The 22,637-nt window shown below is 45.2% G+C and overlaps 1 protein-coding gene across 1 annotated transcript in view; it reads right to left on the reverse strand.

Moving 5' to 3' along the window:
- MARCHF10 (membrane associated ring-CH-type finger 10) overlaps positions 1-22,637 on the reverse strand; it is an 84,574-nt gene that overhangs the window by 30,092 nt on the left and 31,845 nt on the right. The window contains exons 3-4 of the mRNA XM_007456750.1: positions 22,318-22,489; positions 9,179-9,322 (exon numbers count right to left, since the gene is read on the reverse strand). Of these exons, the coding sequence (XP_007456812.1) occupies positions 9,179-9,322; positions 22,318-22,489 (316 nt within the window). The remainder of the gene's footprint in view (positions 1-9,178; positions 9,323-22,317; positions 22,490-22,637) is intronic.

Here is a 22,637-nt window from a genome sequence, read left to right on the forward strand (position 1 = left end):
GGCCTCTCACTGTTGTGGCCTCTCCCATTGCGGAGCACAGACTCCGGACGCGCAGGCTCAACGGCCATGGCTCACGGGCCCAGTTGCTCCGCGGCATGTGGGATCCTCCCGGACCGGGGCACGAACCCGTGTCCCCTGCATTGGCAGGCGGGCTCTCAACCACTGTGCCACCAGGGAAGCCCCCCTCTTTTTTTTTTAAGAAAAAAATGATATGGAGGATTCGGAAGTGTAGGCTTTGGTTAATTACTTTTTTTTTTTTAATTTTTATTTTATTTTTTTGTACAGCAGGTTCTTATTAGTCATCCATTTTATACACATCAGTGTATACATGTCAATCCGAATCTCCCAATTCATCACACCACCACCCCCACCCGCCACTGCTTTCCCCCCTTGCTGTCCATACGTTTGTTCTCTACATCTGTGTCTCTATTTCTGCCCTGCAAACTGGTTCATCTGTACCATTTTTCTAGGTTCCACATATATGCGTTAATATACAATATTTGTTTTTCTCTTTCTCACTTACTTCACTCTGTATGACAGTCTCTAGATTCATCCATGTCTCTACAAATGACCCAATTTCGTTCCTTTTTATGGCTGAGTAATATTCCATTGTATATATGTACCACATCTTCTTTATCCATTTGTCTGTCGGTGGGCATTTAGGTTGCTTCCATGACCTGGCTATTGTAAGTAGCACAGCAATGAACATTGGGGTGCATGTTTCTTTTTGAATTATGGTTTTCTCTGGGTATATGCCCAGTAGTGGGATTGCTGGGTCATATGGTAATTCTATTTTTAGTTTTTTAAGGGACCTCCATACTGTTCTCCATAGTGGCTGTATCAATTTACATTACCACCAACAGTGCATGAGGGTTCCATTTTCTCCACACCCTCTCCAGCATTTGTTGTTTGTAGATTTTCTGATGCCCATTCTAACTGGTGTGAGGTGATACCTCATTGTAGTTTTGATTTGCATTTCTTTAATAATTAGTGATGTTTGAGCAGCTTTTCATGTGCTTCTTGGCCATCTGTATGGCCATCTGTATGTCCTCTTTGGAGAAATGTCTATTTAGGTCTTCTGCCCATTTTTGGATTGGGTTGTTTGTTTCTTTAATATTGAGCTTCATGAGCTGTTTATATATTTTAAAGATTAATCCTTTGTCCATTGATTCGTTTGCAAATATTTTTTCCCATTCTGAGGGTTGTCTTTTCTTCTTGTTTGTAGTTTCCTTTGCTTTGCAAAAGCTTTTAAGTTTCATTAGGTCCCATTTGTTTATTTTTGTTTTTATTTCCATTCCTCTAGGAGGTGGATCAAAAAAGATCTTGCTGTGATTTACATCAAAGAGTGTTCTTCCTGTTTTCCTCTAAAAGTTTTATAGTGTCCAGCCTTACATTTAGGTCTATAATCCATTTTGAGTTTAGTTTTGTGTATGGTGTTAGGGAGTGTTCTAATTTCATTCTTTAACATGTAGCTGTCCAGTTTTCCCAGCACCATGTATTGAAGAGACTGTCTTTTCTGCATTGTATATCCTTGCCTCCTTTGTCATAGATTAGTTGACCATAGGTGCATGGGTTTATCTCTGGGCTTTCTATCCTGTTCCACTGACCTATATTTCTGTTTTTGTGCCAGTACCATATTGTCTTGATTACTGTAGCTTTGTAGTATAGGCTGAAGTCAGGGAGTCTGATTCCTCCAGCTCTGTCTTTTTTTCCCTCAAGACTGCTTTGGCTATTTGTGGTCTTTTGTGTCTCCATAGAAATTTTAAGATTTTTTGTTTTAGTTCCGTAAAAAATGCCACTGGTAATTTGATAGGGATTGCATTGAATCTGTAGATTGCTTTGGGTAGTATAGTCATTTTCACAATATTGATTCTTCCAATCCAAGAACATGGTATATCTCTCCATCTGTTGGTATCATCTTTAATTTCTTTCAACAGTGTCTTAGTTTTCTGCATACAGGTCTTTTGTCTCCCTAGGTAGGTTTATTCCTAGGTATTTTATTCTTTTTGTTGCAATGGTAAACGGGAGTGTTTCCTTAATTTCTCTTTCAGATTTTTCATCATAGTGTGTAGGAATGCAAGAGATTTCTGTGCATTAATTTTGCATCCTGCAACTTTATCAGATTCGTTGATTAGCTCTAGTAGTTTTCTGGTGGCATCTTTAGGATTCTCTATGTATAGTATCATGTCATGTGCAAACAGTGACAGTTTTACTTCTTCTTTTCCAATTTGTATTCCGTTTATTTCTTTTTCTTCTCTGATTGCCGTGGCTAGGACTTCCAAAACTATGTTGAATAATAGTGGCGAGAGTGGACATCCTTGTCTTGTTCCTGGTCTTAGAGGAAATGCTTTCAGTTTTTCACCATTGAGAATGATGTTTGCTGTGGGTTTGTCATATATGGCCTTTATTATGTTGAGGTAGGTTCCCTCTATGCCCACTTTCTGGAGAGTTTTTATCATAAATGGGTGTTGAATTTTGTCAAAAGCTTTTTCTGCATCTATTGAGATGATCATATGGTTTTTATTCTTCAATTTGTTAATATGGTGTATCACATTGATTGATTTGCATATATTGAAGAATCCTTGCATCCCTGGGATAAATCCCACTTGATCATGGTGTATGATCCTTTTAATGTGTTGTTGGATTCTGTTTGCTAGTATTTTGTTGAGGATTTTTGCATCTATATTCATCAGTGATATTGGTCTGTAATTTTCTTTTTTTGTAGTATCTTTGTCTGGTTTTGGTATCAGGGTGATGGTGGCCTCATAGAATGAGTTTGGGAGTGTTCCTTCCTCTGCAATTTTTTGGAAGAGTTTGAGAAGGATGGGTGTTAGCTCTTCTCTAAATGTTTGATAGAATTCACCTGTGAAGCCATCTGGTCCTGGACTTTTGTTTGTTGGAAGATTTTTAATCACAGTTTCAATTTCAGTACTTGTGATTGGTCTGTTCATATTTTCTATTTCTTCCTGGTTCAGTCTTGGAAGGTTATACGTTTCTAAGAATTTTTCCATTTCTTCCAGGTTGTCCATTTTATTGGCATAGAGTTGCTTGTAGTAGTCTCTTAGGATGCTTTGTTTTTCTGCAGTGTCTGTTGTAACTTCTTTTTCATTTCTGATTTTATTGAATTGAGTCCTCTCCCTCTTTTTCTTGGTGAGTCTGGCTAATGGTTTATCAGTTTTGTTTACCTTCTCAAAGAACCAGCTTTTAGTTTTATTGATCTTTGCTATTGTTTTCTTTGTTTCTATTTCATTTATTTCTGCTCCGATCTTTATGATTTCTTTCCTTCTGCTAACTTTGGCTTTTGTTTGTTCTTCTTTCTCTAGCTCGTTTAGGTGCAAGTTTAGATTGTTTATTTGAGATTTTTCTTGTTTCTTGAGGTAGGCCTGTATAGCTATAAACTTCCCTCTTAGAACTGCTTTTGCTGCATCCCATAGGTTTTGGATTGTTGTGTTTTCATTGTCATTTGTCTCTAGGTATTTTTTGATTTCCTCTTTGATTTCTTCAGTGATCTCTTGGTTATTTAGTAAGTATTGTTTAACCTCCATGTGTTTGTGTTTTTTATGTTTTTTTTTTTTCCCTGTAATTGATTTCTAATCTCATAGCATTTTGGTCAGAAAAGATGCTTGAAAAGATGTCAATTTTCTTAAATTTACTGAGGCTTGATTTGTGACCCAAGATGTGATCTATCCTGGAGAGTGTTCCATGCACACTTGAGAAGAAAGTGTAATCTGCTGTTTTTGGACAGAATGTCCTATAAATATCAATTAAATCTATCTGGCCTATTATGTCATTTAAAGCTTGTGTTTCCTTGTAAACTTTCTGTTTGGATGATCTGTCCATTGGTGTAAGTGAGGTGTTAAGGTCCCCAATTTTAATGTGTTACTGTCGATTTCCCCTTTTACAGCTGTTAGCATTTGCCTTATTTATTGAGATGCTCCTATGTTGGGTGCATATATATTTATAACTGTTATATCTTCTTCTTGGATTGTTCCCTTGATCATTATGTATTGTCCTTCCTTGTCTCTTGTAACAATCTTTATTTTAAAGTCTATTTTATCTGATATGAGTATTGCTACTCCAGCTTTCTTTTGATTTCCATTTGCATGGAATATCTTTTTCCATCCCCTCACTTTTAGTCTGAATGTGTCCCTAGGTCTGTGGTGGGTCTCTTGTAGACAGCATATATATGGGTCTTGTTTTTGTATCCATTCAGCAAGCCTGTGTCTTTTGGTTGGAGAATTTAATCCATTCACATTTAAGGTAATTATTGATATGTATGTTCCTATGACCATTTGTTCAGTTGTTTTGGGTGTGTTTTTGTATGTCCTTTTCTTCTCTTTGTTTCCCACTTAGAGAAGTTCCTTTAGCATTTGTTGTAGAGCTGGTTTGGTGGTGCTGAATCCTCTTAGCTTTTGCTTGTCTGTAAAGCTTTTGATTTCTCCATCGAATCTGAATGAGATCCTTGCTGGTAGAGTAATCTTGGTTGTAGGTTCTTCCCTTTCATCTCCTTAAGTATAGCATACCACTCCCTTCTGGCTTGTAGAGTTTCTGCTGAGAAATCAGCTGTTAACCTTATGGAAGTTCCCTTGTATGTTATTTGTCATTTTTCCCTTGCTGCTTTAAATAATTTTTCTTTGTCTTTAATTTTTGCCAATTTGATTACTATGTGTCTTGGCGCATTTCTCCTTGGGTTTATCCTATATGGAACTCTCTGCACTTCCTGGACTTGGGTGGCTATTTCCTTTCCCATGTTAGGGAAGTTTTCGACAATAATCTCTTCAAATGTTTTCTCGAGGCCTTTCTCTCTCTCTTCTCCTTCTGGGACCCCTATAATGCGAATGTTGTTGCGTTTAATGTTGTCCCAGAGGCCTCTTAGGCTGTCTTCATTTCTTTTCCTTCTTTTTTCTTTATTCTGTTCTGCAGCAGTGAATTCCATCATTTTGTCTTCCAGGTCACTTATCCGTTCTCCTGCCTCAGTTGTTCTGCTATTGTTTCCTTCTAGTGTATTTTTCATTTCAGTTATTGTGTTGTTCATCTCTGTTTGTTTGTTCTTTAATTCTTCTAGATCTTTGTTAAACATTTCTTGCACCTTCTCGATCTTTGCCTCCATTCTTTTTCCGAGGTCCTGGATCATCTTCACTATCATTATTCTGAATTCTTTTTGTGGAAGGTTGCCTATCTCCACTTCATTTAGTTGTTTTTCTGGGGTTTTATCTTGTTCCTTCATCTGGTGCATAGCCCTCTGCCTTTTCATCTTGTCTGTCTTTCTGTGAATGTGGTTTTTGTTCCACAGGCTACAGGATTGTAGTTCCTCTTGCTTCTAGAGATGAAACTTTCTATACAGTGACAGAGTCAACGATATTTGGTGCCAAGATCTTAAGGTCCGTCTCACTTTTTTGCAAAAATCTCCTCCCAATTTGTTGTAGTCTTATCACTGTCCCTTCATGGTCACCAGCTGAAACCGTGCAAGTCAGATTGGGACTTGAAACCATGAGCTGGGACTTGAACCCAGCCAAAATCCAGACTGGGACTTGAATCCACAGTCCTTTAACTGAACTCACACACCTGGTCTCATGATTTAAAGAAGCTCAGGTTCTTGATTCAGTGAGAGACCAATTACTTTTTGTTTTGAATGTGATGAAGAGCCTCAGAGATTAGCTAACAAGTGCTGGGACCTGAATCTTCTGGCTGTTCCCTGAACGCACCTGAGCCCCCTCTGCCCTGAGCCTGTTTAGGTCAGGCTTTGGGAGACCCCTAACGGGCAAAAGAATCAGCTAGAGCAGCTTCTGAAACTCAGAAACTGGAAACAGCAGGAACCATAGCTTATTTCACAGAAGCCACCGAGCTGTCACGTGGTGACACTGGCTTCTGGGGCAGGAGAAGTTGCAGGCTAAGTGCTGTCCTGCAGCTCCTGCGGATTCTGGAGACACCCTGGGAATGCATCTCCACCCTTTCTTGTCATCACAATGGCCTTCCTCTTTAAATATTCAATCCCGTGTGTGTGTGTGTGTGTGTGTGTGTGTGTGTGTGTGTGTGTCTATGTGTGTCTGTGTGTGTCTGTGTGTGTGTGTTTCCCCTACAGGTGGTAGACTGTGCTATTCTGTATTTGTGCTATTTTAATCCTTTTTCTTGTGTCTATCAAATAGGGAGCAGATTTCGTAGCTCTAGGTCTGTGAATAAACACTCGATTGGCTAGGCCAGGGATATGCTCTTCATAGACCAGGCCCTGCAGACTCTGATGAATGCCTCTCTGAGGCCCTGCATGGACTCCAGCCCTGACTGGAGTGCCTGCCGTTTCCAGGAGTCCGACTAGGTGCAGCTGAATGTTGTGGGTGCAGTGAGATGAAACCAGAGAAAGCATCTCTCTGCCCTAAGACTATGTCTTTGGCCTAGACTTCCACATGTGCTTGACCAACAGTTTCGTCCGTTCTGACAGCCATGGAGTTTTGTTTTCCTCTGGTTAAAAAAGTAGTCGATGTCCATTGTAGGAAATTTGGAAGACACAGAAGAGGATGAAGAAGAAATAAAAAATCACACAATATCCAAAACTCAGAAGACCATTGCTACTGTTCTGGAATTCAGAGGTGGGTTGCAAACTCAAGACCCGTGGGCTATCTTCATCCTGTACTTGTCTGCTGGCTCGGTGTTTGAACACTGAGTTACCTGCCTTTAGGGGGAGCGTGTCTGGTTCACCACAGGCCCCACAGCCCTTATCATGTATTTCTCCTGCCATACCTTCCTGTTCCCTGAAGACATTTGACTTTACAACCCAGGGCTCTCTTATCTAGAATTATTGTCTTAAAAAACAAAATTGGGATATCTGGGTATATACAACTTTACGTCCTGCTTCCTTTCCCTGAACATTTTATTGTGAGCATTATCTCCTGCCATTAATTGTGAAGAACACAATAATAATTATACTGCAAGGGCACATTATATAAAATATCATAATTTGTATAACCCTTCTCCTATTGTTGGGTATATAGATTATTTTAAGTTTTTTTGCTGCCACAAATTACACCAGGATAGATGTCCTTGCTTATAACTCCTTGACTATATGTCTTATTTTCTTAGAATAGATTCATAGGAGTGGAATTGCAAGCTTTCTAAAGACTTTGACACATGTTGCCAAATTCCACTTTGTACCAAGTTACCCTACAGGTAGACTATGAAAGCGTCTCTCATAACTGTGTCATCAGGAATGCATGCCAAGGGCTTGGCAAGCACCTGATACATCAGTGCCCAGGAAATGTTAGTTATTAGTTTCACTACCGGTATTGAACATTATTTGAAAAAACCTTAGCCTAGCTAAGTTAGGCCAAATTTATCTCATGTAAGTTTACGTTCATTACTGAGTGAGCTTGAACTTTTTTCCCCCCCAATTTTATTAGCCATCTGTATTTCTACTGTGAAATTGTCTGCTGTGCCTCTTCCCCAACTTTTCTATTAGGCATTTGTGTTTTTCTTATTGATTTGTAAGAGCTGTCTATGTATTACCTCTCTGTCCCATTTGCTTTGAATCTCTCACTGGTACAATTCAAACATGTGGCTCCTACTCCCACTTATGCAAACCACTTAGAATGTGAAAAAAAGGACTACAGAGAGACGACTGAGGGAATAATTGGGGGAAGATAAGGAGTCCTGGTATAATAGAACATTGGGACAAAATCTCAGTGAATCTCAGGATCATGGAAGATGTCTTCTGGGTGCAGGTGGCGGATTAGATGAGCCTCCCGGGTCCAGGAGCATCTGATGCATAGGGAACCTCACCTTTCAAATAACAGTCTACAGTTCACTGAGGACTGTTGGGGAGATGGCAGGAGAGAAACTTACAGGAGTTGAGTGCCCACTATAGTCAAGTCCTGGTCAGACTAAATCACTAAAGTGATTCCAAATTGTTCCTCTACTTCACTATCTCTTTTCAGTGAAGAGGCAAAACTACTAATGCATCTTTTTTTTTTAGCAGAAACCCTGATAATTTTATGCTTAAAAGTAATAATAATTGTAATCTTCATTAATTAATTATATTAAAATAGTGTGGGCATTTCACACAAAGTATATTTTTTAGCTTGCTTCCCATCAGAAAGTCATCTCTTAAAGTCAGTTCATTTCTATACCTTTAGTTATTACAGCAATGCAGTGAGGTAGATATCATTATCCTTATTTTAAGACAAGGGAACTGTAACCCAGACTGGCTACTTGAGCACCCAAGACTCCACCGCTGGGAGAAAGAAGAGCTGGAATTAGAAGTGGGGTCTGCCCTTCCCAACGGAAGGCATTAGATCACTGGGAGCCTAGTTGCTAGAGATTCACATATGCTCTAATCGCCCCTAACTTCAAGCCATCCAAATACATGTTCTATATTTGCGTGTGTCCACCACAGTATATATCATATTTTTAAATAAAGCCTCCTGTGTTTATCGGGTGGCAAGGAAGTGTGATGCTCGGCGGCTTCCCCAAGGGGAAGAACAGGTCCTTGGCAAGGTGAGCTGCCAAGCATCCCTTTCCTTGAATCCCAAGGGGGGGTCCTTAGGACCTGTTCCTCCTTTCCTTCTGCCACTGCAGGAGAGGACAATGTGGTTAGCGGAGGAGCGTGGCTTAGGCCTTGGGATGAACGCTCAAGACTGAAAGAGGAGGTATCCATCAACCAGGGCTTTGAAATAAAGCATATATTCGCTTCGATGTTATTTCTTACACGGTAAGGTCTTGACGCCTTGGATCAGAGGGGAGATCTCCGTGGGAGGTGAGTCGTCTGCCATCCACAGACCCCCTATCCTTCCCTCCTGGGAAGTGGGCAGGAACTGTGGCCAGGTGAGACATCCCTGGGTTGCAGACTGCCTCTCCAACCCCCACCCCCACCCCATCCCCCAACACCTACCACCCACCACCCAAATACCCTCTCCAGAAGCCTAACGGCGGGCACCCACTCAAAACCATGCACAGTCTCACTTACGGAGTAATGGCAGAGAAAATTAAAACTCCTCCCTGCCCTGCCTTTTCCCAGCAGCCTCCCTCGGAGAAGGAAATTGGATCCAATAGTTTGCTTTTAAGTGTTTCACGGTGAGGTACACGCTCTTCACATAAAAACGGAAGTGTCTAAAAACCACACGGAATTCACCAGGTTACAGCACAAGTCAGTCTCTCTGAGGACTGAGGTGCACGAGCTGCAGGTCCTTACCTACTCCCCTGAGGGCTGGCGCCTTCCCGGGCAGCTGCAGTTTCTCTCTGCTTCTGTCCCCAGACGCTCTCGGGCTCTGCATTTCCGGGCTGACTATCAGGTTTGGCCTCCTCTTCCTTGATAAAATCTGCGATGCCTGGGCTGCTGCAAGATGCAAAATCTTTTCAGTAATTTTTACAGGAAAACATCTTCTGTAGAAAGAATGCTCAAAGGGTGGGGAAGGCTTTTAAGGGAATAGACCCAGGAGGTCAGGGAAGAGCTGGATTTGAAATCTGGTTCTATGACCTTGTAGCCACGTGGGCTTGGACAAATCACTTCTGGAAGCCTCACTTTTCCCACCTGTGACGTGGGAATAACAGTACCTACTTCACAAGGCTTTTATCACCATTAATGAGCACCCCTGACACCTGCAATGTGGAGTCTGTAGGGGGTGTTTCCTTTGGCTAAGAAGTTTCTAGCTTCCATTTCTTAGATGTTGGGATGGGCCTGTTGGTAAAACCGTCAAGAGCCTTTTACATTTGGGACACACAAGCCCTGCTCCCCACGTGTTCATCCAAGTTTGAATCACAACCTGTTTTACACCTGCATATTCATATCCTCAGGTTGTTTTTTAGCAGCTAATCTGGCTTTCCAGAAAGGTTCCAAGCATCTGGGGACCATATACCCTTTCTCTTGCCTATGTGCTACCCACCACTGGGCTGGGATGATACACTCACAGGAAGATGGTAGCTGGAGCGCTAACCTGGATTGAGTTCCCAATATTTTTTTTTAAGATTCACATTTTGAATTAGGTTGCTAATTAGTGTGAATAATCTTGTTTCTTCCTCACATGTATTAAGCGTCAGTGCATGTGATTTTAGGGAAATAGTTTTGGTATTTTCCATGCATCTCTACAAGTTCTCGAGTTCACGGGCAGTTAAATTGTGAATATCTAGATTAAATGCTTCCAAGAGAATTTGCTCGGCTCATCCCCTTTTGGACAGTTCAGAAATTTCACAAATAGCTGTAGCCAGCAGGCCACGGGGGTAAAGCTGGGAAGGGTCCCTGAGTCACGTGTGAGAGAACAGCCTTTCTTGGCATGTGAAGACAACTGAATTTATGTTCCATGGTGTAAGCTGTGGTTGGGTGAATAGTTTTCATCCAGATTCAGGAAAGGAATGAAAGCTCTCCTTGGCAGCCCGTGAAACCTCGTTTAAAACAGTGATTAGGTACTACCTACTTTCCCTGACAGGCCCTGGTAGGGGAAGGCAGTGGGTTCTGTGCTCTAAGACAGAGAGGATCGTGTTCCACAGGGAACTTACTAAAAGGGGGAGCTGCCGGTGGTGTGGGTTCCAGCTTAGGGCACGTCGGTGGAGCCCAGAGAGGTTGTGGGCATGACCAGAAAGGAAAGAAGAGAATCCTCCAGGAAATGAGATGGTGTAGGATCGTGATTAGACAGGATCTCACTGACCAAGTGTGGGGAGAGAGGAGGAGGGATCAAGGGCTTTACACTAAGGGACCGGGCACAGAGGAGAGTGGGGGGGCACTTAGCCCCAGGAGCTGTGTTCCTCCGGTCCACAGGCTTCTCCCCATCACCCGAGGCCTCATTTCTGTCCAGCGCTCAGAAGTCAACAACTGCCTCCTGCCTAAGCACCTGGCTGACCGGGGAGAAAGCAGCAGGGTTATTACTTACTGAGGAGGAAACAGAGGGAGGATCAGGGAAGGGCCAGGCTTGGGGCACAGGCCAAGTCCAGTGTGTGTTCAGGACCTGGTTCAAAGGTCCTTGTCACAAGGATTTTACTCTGATTCCCAGCAGAATATTCCAATTTCCTTCACAGCCCAGGCAGCAGAACCTCACACTGCCTGCAGCCCCCTACTACCCCTGCTCCACACCTGCACACCCTCGGGGGAGTGATCTCCCTCCCAGAGGGCCTTTCGTCTTCAGCCTGCACTAGCATGTGCCAGCCAGCAAGTCCCTGGAGGTCTGTTTCCAGTTTTAGGAGTCTGCTTTGGCCAGAATATTCAGGGTCCTTAGGGCCTTTAGCATTTAAATATTCCCAAATTGCCTCAGGTGTGTGTCTTTTCTCTCCAACTAGACTGTAAGCTCCTTAAGGGTGAGGCCCCTGCCTTAGCCAGCCTGTGTGTTGCCTCAAATTCTACTGCAGGGCAAATCATAATCGCCTAGCAGGCCTTGAGAAGATGTATTCAGCTGAAACTATGGGGAAATTCCAAAAGTAGAACCATTTGTTTTTTCTTGTGCTGAACACCAAGGATGACTTAAGATAAAAGGTTAGTCTGTTTTCTTGTTCAAAAAAAGTACTTTCTTCAAAGTGTCAGATCTCTTAAATGATTTCCAAAATGATTTCCATAACCCTGTCTCCTCTAATTGAGTTCTCAGCAAACCAAAGTAATAAAGCTGGAACACTAGAGGCTGTTTGACCAGGTCTGGCAGTGAAGAAAACACGGCTGGTACTGTAAGCAGAATCCTCTGACTTTGGGCAATCTGAATCTCAGTATCTGCAGCTGTAGAATGGGAATATTCCTATCTTGTAGAGTTATTGTGAAGATTAGCAATAATGTATGTAAATGCTCTAACTCAGTGTCTGGTGCTTATTAGCTGCTAAAAATGGTGACTGCTGCTTCCGCCATAAATAGTGATACTACTACTACTAATAATAATTGGGAATCTGAAGTCACTCCCCTGAGAGAACTGAATTTGACCAGAAATTTATTATTATGCAGGCTTTATAAGTTAAGAATAACTTATTCAGCAGCCTTTATTTCTGTGTTATTTTTTTATTTATTTATTTTTTTTTTCTGTACGCGGGCCTCTCACTGTTGTGGCCTCTCCCGTTGCGGAGCACAGGCTCCGGACGTGCAGGCTCAGCGGTCATGGCTCACGGGCGCAGCCGCTCCGCGGCATGTGGGATCTTCCCGGACCGGGGCACGAACCTGTGTCCCCTGCATCGGCAGGCGGACTCCCAACCACTGCGCCACCAGGGAAGCCCCTGCGTTATTCTTGCCGTCTTCCTTAATCCTGTTATAAAATCCAAAAGGCAAAGAGCAACTTGTTTTTTATTATAATTTGTTCAACAAATACCCGTGTGCCTTTGCTATGTAATAATCCAAGGGTTCACAGAGATGAGTAACACATTTTGGCCTAAAGATTATAATCTAACTTGGCTGCACCACTGACTTCTTCCCTGTGATACGCTTTAGGTTCAGTGGAAAGCAAACTCCTGGGCATTATTCCTTCTCCATCTGCAACTGAAGTTACAAATGAGGTGACCTAAGCTGCCTAGTTTCTATGTCCATGAATTCCAGTTCCTAATCACCTTACCCGCATCCAAAGTGAGCCAAACCTCAGACCTTTGGGGCCTTTCTAAGATGGTCCTCACCGTGACATGTTACATATATTAATCTGCAGGAAGGCCAAGTTATATTTACACTGAAAGGTGAAATGTAACTTCCTCTCCAGGTAGGAGGACAGACGCTTTGCTTTACATAGAACAGAGAGGGTTGTGTTCAGGAGTTTCATTGCCAGCCAACCTAACATCCTGAAGTTTGTAGGTGAATTTGGGGAAGACTGTGGCTTGCTTTGGGCACCATGAAGCCCACACCTTCTAGTATCTGGGCAAAGGGATACCTCCAGTAGCAAAAAACCAAACAGCTGTTTACATAGAAGGTGTCTGCCTCAGTTCTCTCTCTTTTTTTTAAATAAGTTTATTTATTTATTTATTTATTTATTTATGGCTGCGTTGGGTCTTCGTTGCTGCGCGCGGGCTTTCTCTAGTTGCGGCGAGCGGGGGCTACTCTTCGTTGCGGTGCGCGGGCTTCTCATTGCAGTGGCTTCTCTTGTTGTGGAGCACGGGCTCTAGGCGCACGGGCTTCAGTAGTTGTAGCACGCGGGCTCAGTAGTTGTGGCTCGTGGGCTCTAGAGCACAGGCTCAGTAGTTGTGGTGCATGGGCTTAGTTGCTCTGCGGCATGTGGGATCTTCCCGGACCAGGGCTCGAACCCGTGTCCCCTGCATTGGCAGGCGGATTCTTTTCTTTTTCTAACATCTTTATTGGAGTATAATTGCTTTACAATGGTGTGTTACTTTCTGCCTTGTGACAAAGTGAATCAGCTGTACGTATACATATATCCCCATATCCCCTCCCTCTTGCGTCTCCCTCGCACCCTCCCTATCCCACCCCTCTAGGTGGTCACAAAGCACCGAGCTGATCTCCCTGTGCTATGCGGCTGCTTCCCACTAGCTATCTATTTTACATTTGGTAGTGTATATATGTCCATGCCACTCTCTCACTTTGTCCCAGCTTACCCTTCCCCCTCCCCATGTGGCAGGCAGATTCTTAACCACTGCACCACCAGGGTAGTCCTGCCTCAGTTCTCTTGACAGTGCTGGGACACTAATTGTTGACTGAATAGTTCTTAATTTGACCAGGAAAGGGAGAAAAAGGTAGAAACCTTATATTTATACAAGACTCTGATGACTGAGAACTGAGTCCATTTAACGGTCCACGTTAATTCCATGCACCTGATAATTGTTCCACCCCTCACATCACCTGCCGTACCCAGACACGGTTCTGGATAGACCAAGTTTGAAAAGCAAGGTGAAGAGAAAAAGACAATTCCTGAACCTTTACCCTCCCCCACACCATCTTCACTTCGATGCCCCGTGCCCAGGAGGTGCCAAGACTCTGCCTGAGATGCCTTTTGAAAAGATTTATTGCTTCTTTTAGATCGTGGGAAGAATTACAGCTTAATCGCAAGAGCTGCTGTTGCCTTGGTGTAATAGGCAGCTTTCGGTACAGTCACAAATAACAGGCCCTGTCTGTTTGCCAGTCTGAGCGTGCTGGAAATGAGTGTTGTCTCACATCCCCAGAGGAGATCTTAATTAAAGCTTAATTATGCACCATAAATATGTTTTATTTTGGGCCCCAGGAGGTGGGATATTTGATTTGGGGAGGTGTAGGGCCTAATAATGAGTCAGGAAAGAAACTGTAAGCAGCGACTGAGCCCTTGAATTTGTCTCTCCTCCGTGTGGTCCTGAACCAACAATCAGATCCAGCGTGGGCTTCCCCCAGAGGCCTGTCCCTGGTGCAACCCTCTCAGGGCCGGCTCGGCGGGCATAGTCACACCCCCAAGGCTACGAGTAGACCCGGAGGAGCCTGATCCGTTTCTGGTGGTTAACGATCCAAACTGCGCCAGACGCGGGAGTGAAGAAATCAGATGAGTCTCGAGAGAGGATGGGATTTTATTGGTCGCTCACTCCTTTAAGTGCTAGAAGAAAGCCAAGTAAAGTGGCAGCAGCTGTCTTGGTCTTCCTGCTTCCCCGCACGTCACACCTCCTGCCGTCGGTCACGGCGCTGTCCTCCAGAAGCTTAACGTCCCCCTGTCCCCACTCCCTGACTCCACTGTGCTGTGTCCTTCGCCAAGGGCGACTTACCACACGAGGTAAATTCTACTGGGCCTTCGGGGGTCCGGCAGGCACAGCACAGGGGTCTCGGCCGGGCTGGGGCAGGAGATGGGGAGATAGCACAGGGCTGCCGGTGACTCGGGCGCGGGGCCCGGGGAGCAGGGAAAGGAGACCGGAGGGAGAGGCGGGGAGGAGTCCCGGGCCGCTGGGGAGGCGGGTGGCAGTAGGGGCAGCCGGAGGCTGCATAAGTTGGTATTGGGCTGCGGGACGGGGGAGGAAGCAAAGACGGAGCAGTAAGGGGAATATTCAACACAGAACAGGGGGTGCTGGCTGCTGTCACCTGCACAAAAGAAAAAGAGCAGTCAGGAGGCAGCCCTCCCAGTGGGAAAGGACATTTGGAAAAGGCTGTGAATGAATCTAAACTCGAAGCTCGCTCTTCGGGGGCTGGGGGGTGGTGTGTCAAGGTGGCCTGGGGGCAGCCGGCCTGGCTCCTGCCCAGGAGGTGCCTGGCTTGGAGCTCAGAGTCACTGAAGAGCTAACCAGGGCGACGGCATCACCATCACACCCTTCTCCAGCCGATGGTCTCCGGCGTCCCTGACAGATGCAGGAAAGTTCTTTCCCACCAAGTTCCCATGTGGAAGCTTGTGGGCCCTTCTCCTCTCCCACAGCCAGTCTAATTAGCTATTCTGGCGGCAACATATGGTGGCCCGCGGGGTCTCACTTCGGAAAGGCTCTCTCCCCCGATTTTCCAGCTGCCCCGGGTTGGGAGGTTGTGGTCATGCCCTAATCTGGCCTTTCTGCTGCAGAGGGGAAGCTTGGGGAAAGAGAAAGAAGCAGAGAGATCCTGGTGGGCTCACGGCAAGGGAGAGAGAGCAAGCGGGGAGAAGCAGGTGGACGGGGGAGGTGTCCAAGTGAAGTTAATGATTTGTTCGCTAACCTCACACTCCATCTGCCATCCTTGCTGGACGCAGAATATGGGCACGTGATGGAGTCACGATCCAGAGAGACCCCTCAAGCATGACAGATCTCTCGGCTCTGCCACTAGCCAAGCCGGGTCACCTTGGATCAATGGCTTACCTCCTCAAAACCTGTTTTCTCTAGCCCTGCTCCTGCCAGGCTGGTCCTGAGACCAGCAGCATGGCTGTCACCTGGCGGCTTCTTAGAAGTGCAGCCTTGCTACCCACTCAAACCTACCAAATCAGAACCTGCAGTTGATTGAGGTCCCCAGGTATTTCTCAAGAACTTCTTAAGTTTGAGAAGCAAGGCTATGAGGTCCAAACCTCTGGGATGAGGATCACCTGTAGAGCTTGTGGAACACCAGCTCTGCAGGCCCCTTCCTTGGAGAGTCTGATGCTCTGGGTCAGGACGGGACCCAGGTGTCTGTGTTTTATTAAGGACCTCCGTGGCGATTCTTATCAGAGAAGCTGGGGAAATGCTGCGGCTGAACTCAGTTCCTATGCTAAGATGCCATTGTTGTAACCATCCGGTTGAAAACCATTACCTATAACGGAGGGCTCTCGGTCTTATTTACTGGAATCTGCTGTAGGAGCTGACACTCTAACCCACTCATTTCCTAAGGCCTCCCTCGGCTCCTGGAGTGGCTCCTACTTCTCGGACCATTTCTCTGTAGTTGTCTTCTCCCTTCCCTCCTCAGGTGTTTGTATTTCCCGAGGTTCCTTCATCATCTCTCGTTACCCTGTCCACTCTCGCAGGGGAGACATTCCTGTACTTTCAGCCACCTCTTACTCACTCTAGGCCCTTGGCTTCCTTCCGGTGGCCAAGAGTTCTCTGCTAAGCAGCAGACCTGGGTACCCAGGTGCTTCCTGGCATCTCCTCCTGGCCCATCCTGGCTGTTCATTCACAGACAACGGCCACAGGATGGGCCCCACCTACTTCTTGCTTTGTCAGCCTTGCAAAGGCAACCGCCATTGGCCTAGTTTTCTGGGCCAGACCGCCAAGATCTCTCTGATTCCTCCTTTTTCCTTCTCCCCATACCCAGTGCTCACCAAGTTGTGCCAGGCTTACGTCCTTAAACATCCCTCCAGCCGAGGCCCTCTCCCTCTGCTTTTGCTTCAGGTCAAGCCCTTCTCATTTCTCTCCAGGTCCACAGCAGCTTGCAGCTTGTCTCTCAGCCTCTGTCTGCCCTCACCCTCCCAGCCAGCCCCCTTTCATGAACACAGTCAGCTTTTTTTTTTTTTTTTTTTTTTTTTTTTACACAGGCCTCTACTGTTGTGGCCTCTCCCGTTGCGGAGCACAGGCTCCGGACGCGCAGGCTCAGCGGCCATGGCTCACGGGCCCAGCCGCTCCGCGGCATGTGGGATCCTCCTGGACCAGGGCACAAACCCGTGTCTCCTGCATCAGCAGGCAGACTCTCAACCACTGAGCCACCAGGGAAGCCCAACACAGTCAGCTTTTAACGATGCCGATCTGATGCTCCATCGCCTCCAGCATGACGTTCAAGGCCCTCGGTGGCCTGGTCCTTGCCTACACATAGGGCGTCAACTTTACACTTCCTAACTTGTAGCCTGACCCTAAACCAGCGCTTCTCAAACTCAAATGTGTACACAAATCTCCCAGGGGCCCTGTTAAATGCAGGTTCTGAGTCAGTGAGGCTGGGCTGGGATTCATGCATTTTTAACAAGCTTTCCCGTGATGCCTCTGCCCCTAGTCTGGGGATACTGTGAGGCCCTAGACTCTTTGTAGTTCCTCCATGTCTGTCTGTCTGTCATCTCTCTCTTCCCCCTCTTCCTTGCTCTCTCTCTCCTCCATGCCTTCGCACCCTCAGTACCTCCTGCTGGGCGCACCTTTCTCACCTTCCTCCCCGGGGCCCTGGCTCAATCCCCTCCTTCAGGATTTTCACCCCGCTGGCCCCTCCCTACACATCCTTAGAACTTGCCTTGGCTGGGGCATGTTGATGTCCTGCCCTCCTACTAGGCAGTGAGCCCCTGGAGGGCAGGTCCTGTGTGTTTGATTTTTGTGTCTCCAGCACCCATGCGGTGCCTGGCAGGTAAGCAGGCAGTAAATGAGTATCGAAGTGCTGAATGACTGAGTGATGGATGGGAAAACCCCCTGTGCCATACTGAGATGGTGGGGGCAGTTGAATGTACCTATGCTAACATCCCATAGGTACTGGGGGTACAAATGGATGAGTTTATTGGTAATCAAAGAGGTAAATTTTTTAATAATCAAGTTATGACCTCTCACATCTCAAACTAAAATTTCTTTGGTTGAGCTATTCTCTTATAAAGGTGCTAACCTGGGAGCAGTCTATGGTGTTGGAAGCAGGCTTCATAAATAGAGGGAGGCTTCGGGATTAGCGTTTACCTGAAGCCCAGGCTATACCCAGGATTTCAGTCCTTCTGTCTACCTGGTGGGGTTGGTAACAACTCCATTTTACTGATGAGGAAACAGAGTTTGGAGAAGTCGCCAGTTTACATTTATAGGGCTAGTATGTGGTAGGCCAGGAGTCTGAGCCAGAACTTCAAATTCCGGGCTCTCTGATGCCCCAGGCCCCTCTGTCTTAGGAGTGTTACCGTAAATGGACCGAGAATTATGGTTCTCTCTATAAATATGGGAGCATTTGCTTATGTTGGTTGTTTTCTAACTTGGGCAGACAGCTTGGAAAGTTGTTGGATGCCAGTGGACTTGTCTGGAGACCCATCAATCTTGGCCTTTCAGAGGACATCTTCAACAGAATTTATTTGCCAGGTAAGTTATGAAGATTGGGATTTGCCCTCAAATTTCCCTTCCAGGCTGCTCTTCAAATGAATAGTTCCCAATCCAAAAGAGACCACAGTTGTCTTAGATGTGTACATTTTAAAATCTGAGTTTACTGCTTTTTCTTAGTTTTACAGTCAACACTATAAGCCACTATTAGTCTGACTAGGCTTTGCTATTCCTACAAATTCGAATCTGGTAATGACTAACACTGAACTCAATAAGGAGTGAGGAGAATTTCAGAACATTTGGCTTTGTTTTAAAGGGCAAGATTTTGGAAGCAGGCTCACCAGACTCCATCCAGATCCATTTTCCTGGCACATAACTAGTAGGACTCTGCCCGGGCTCCAGGTGAGAGGAAAGGGCAGGAGAGGGTACTTACTTCCTATGAGCCTGGCACGGGGGTCAAGAGAGACTTAGGACTCCAGGTGCCAGACCCCCACAGCACAATGGCCTTTGGATGCCTCTGCGTGTCCTGGAAAGGAGAGGTGGCTCCTTTCCAAGCCAGGATGGGGCTGGTAGGGGTTTTGGGAACAGGCAGGAGTCCAGGAGCTGATGGCCACCATAGCTCCCTGCACTCACGGGGCCTGCTGTCAGCTCTGCTTCCCCCTGATTCATTCATGGGAGGATGCAGATCCTGCATACAGACTGGGCTTTCGGTAAAGGTTAATCCCCAAGCCTCCCTCTGCTTGAAAGAAGAATATGTAACTCGGCCAGGCTTATTTCTCACCCTGTGTCAGTGTTCACCTTGATCGTGAAATAGGATTTCTGAATCAATTGCACATCAGACCCAGCTGGGTCTTGACTCACTACCTGAGTTTTCCATGTCTTTTTGGAGGGGAAGCAAGTCTCTCTCTTGGTGAATGCTTTCTGATTGTTCATCTTTTTCCATTTGGGTTTTGCTTTGGAAATTCAGGGCACAGTAGAAGTGTCTGTACCTGTGTTTGTGTTAGGAGTTTAAAAACATAACCCTGATTTTTGGTAAAGGAAAAAAGATTGGGGTGGGAGGTGGGGAGGAGGTAATGTGGAGACAAAGAAAGTTTTCTGGTCCATTCTCCCTACTGAAAACAGCTGCCTTGTACCCGATACCTTAAGGCTGTCATGTATGAGCTATGGTGTCGGGGGCCGTTCTAATGGCTGAGCATATGTTTATTCATTGAGTCCTCACAGCCATCCCAGCAGGTAGGATCTGTGCTGACGCCCAGGCTCTGCCATTTTACAGATGAAGACACTGAGGCACAGGGAAGTTACTTGCTCAAAGGGACACAGCAGATGAGAAATGGAGCTCAGATGCTAATCCAAGCATTTTGACGCTAAAGCACTTGCCCAAAACTGCATGGAGAGAGATAACAAGGAGAATCACAAGCCAACTCATTTAGAAATAGCTCCATGGAATGTATGAATTAATTTAAAATGCGTAAATTTCTTCTAACAGAGTGCGAAATACAATGAAAATCTCAGTTATATATCTATTAGTAGAGGGCACTGATGGTTCCTCTGTTGTATTGATAAATAGCTGTTTTAGGCATTCCAGATAATCATTCACATATAAGGATTATAATGGATTATCATTACATAGATTTGCATGTAAGTCAAGCCCCATTCCCCAGCTGTATTGTTTTATTCAGGAAAAGTCTGGCGTAACACAGTATGGAAGGTTAGCCTATTAGGCAGATGTTGCAAAGGGATTTCACTGTCTTAATGCTTCAGTTTTGCACAGAACTCAGGTCTGACATGGGAGGAAGTTTTGGTGACTTACTGCCAGCTTTGGGTGACCCCCCCCAAAATGCTTTAGAAAAATATTTCCCTACGGAGGTGAAGGAAAGCAGGAACCTATGAATTTACCCAGTGAATTGGATCAACGTGTCCAGATAATTCAGGTCCCCAAGCCTCTTTTTCTATAATAGCAGCATATTTATCTGAATTTTCTGAGCTGTCACCACCACTGGACTCAACTTTGCCTGAATGGACTCAGCTTAAATTCTTGCCATGTCCCTGGTCTGTCATTTCACTGTGCTGATGAAGAAACTCTGAGGGTGAGACTATACATGTAAAACGAATGGATCTTAACACACCAAGGCTTTGCTTTTAGCTCACATGATCAACCCAATTTGCTATAGAACTGAGTCGGCTTCTGTAGTAACTGACATCAACCAGCAGGGCTGTTACACTTGCTGGATGGCCAGGCCACAGTCCAGCTCATAGCTGCATGGGGCTTGGACACGGTCTAGAGCTATAATATGGTGATAAAGCTGGTGTTTTAAAATTTATTTATTTTATTATTATCATTAATTTTAAGCTGGTGGTTTTTAAAGGCTGTTTACTACAAGTAACATCTCTTACGTGGTGAAATAGATATCTTTCTGCCAACTTGGCTCTCTTGCCTAAACCTTGGTGCTTTCTAGTCTAGTAATTCTTCAAATTTGAGGTTTTATAGAAAGTAAAGTGAATTAATTCTCCCTTTCTGTCAGTGTTGTAAGTTCCATGTGGAGTCCGCTCAGTTGGAAGAACATCTATATTGATCAGACAAACTAAGGTGGAGTGGGCCTATACTGTCCATTAGAATGATTGATCTCTACAGAGGACAAAGCACATCATGCAAACAGCTACCTAGTTTTAGCAAGAAGGCTAAAAATTATATCGAGTGACTGGCATTGCCTTACTTAAATTTAATTTTTTCTATTAAAGACATCCTCAATTTGATACATGACAACATGGGTTTTGAAATATTTGGGGAATGATCTGCTCTATTTCATTCTTTCTTTCTTTTTTTTTTTTTTTTTTTGCGGTATGCGGGCCTCTCTCTGTTGTGGTCTCTCCCGTTGCGGAGTACAGGCTCCGGACGCGCAGGCTCAGTGGCCATGGCTCACGGGCCCAGCTGCTCCGTGGCACGTGGGATCTTCCCGGACCGGGGCACGAACCCGCGTCCCCTGCATCGGCAGGCGGACTCTCAACCACTGCACCACCAGGGAAGCCCCTGCCCTATTTCATTCTTAAACAGCTGAATGAAAGACCTAATTCCTACTAAAAGGCTTCCAAATGAGAAGTTGTTAACTACGATGATACTTTCCCCTGATTAAATAAGGAAAAGGCGTTGGGGCTTTGTCTGAACGGACATCACTTCAGAAGTCAATTTTTCTTTAAACTTCATTAAAGCTATAAAATGTGGGTGGTTAATCTAAGTGAGAGCTGATGCCATTGTCTAAAAATGCATTAAGACTTAACCAGACGGGTGGTTGCACGACAGGAGCTATTTAGGATTAGAAAGTCATTGTGATTCGGATTTAAACGAATTGCATGCTATTTACGAATTCTCCGACAGTTAATCTGGATCGCTTCAGTTTTCTGCCTCCTTATCCCAACTTCCACGCCAGTTCCCAGAGGAATCAAGTTTGTCCTACAGATGTTGGCTTTAATGGGGATGAGCCTGAGGGACTCTAAACTTTCAGTTGCATTTATCCCCTTTCTGGATACTATTAAGTTTCTCCTGCCTTAAGCAGAGGACCGGTCTTTGCTTCATAGGCAGCTAAAGAGTGAATTATTTACCAAATTGCACAAAGGGGAAGATTTACCAAGCCCTGTTTTTTTCCCAGAGAGGACAACCCCAGAACTGGAGGACTTTCTCAGCAGTAAATTATGCCATTCAGATGCTTTTGAAAGCTTCCCTTCATGCTCTGGATTGAGTCATAAAATTTGATATCTGGGGCCAAATACCTTTATCCCTCCCAGAAGGGTGAAAAAGATGAAAAGGCAGCCATTCTGGGCCAGTGCCACACAAAGCCAATGACTGGGCAGAAAATGTGGGCAGTGGAGACAGTTACTCTGCATAATTCACACCTCCTTGACCTGATGGTCTCCTCCGAAATGGATTTTATCATTTGCACAAGATCATCAGACCCTGCAAAACCTGAATTGGCCACTTGGAAAACACTAGGTGTAATCGGGACCACGAATTTGATGGCTGTCCTTACCTCTGATGCTGGGATTTTAGAGCTTGTGAATTTCAATAAACCCGCCACTCACCTGGAGAGGGTTTGCTGGGGCCTGCTTTCTCTGATTTCTTTGGAGTCATGGTACTTTTATGTTTGTGCTTGACTGATGTTTGGTCAATTGCTGGAAGTCTGGAATCACTCTTACACGCGGAACTCTTGGCAGATAATCCTGGTTCGGCTAGAGCATCCTTCTCACCAGAACTCTACCGAAAATGAAAGGTGTCTGAGTATCTGTGGTCAATAGGCCATCTTGGCTGGGCAGAGGATGAAGAGACAAGCCAAATGCAGCAACCCCTCAACAAAGACACTGGAGCATCCTGCCAGCTCAATGTGCCCTTTCACCAGTCAGAT

This window comes from Lipotes vexillifer, unplaced genomic scaffold (assembly GCF_000442215.2).
Source record: "Lipotes vexillifer unplaced genomic scaffold, Lipotes_vexillifer_v1.1 scaffold299, whole genome shotgun sequence".
NCBI lineage: Eukaryota > Metazoa > Chordata > Mammalia > Artiodactyla > Lipotidae > Lipotes > Lipotes vexillifer.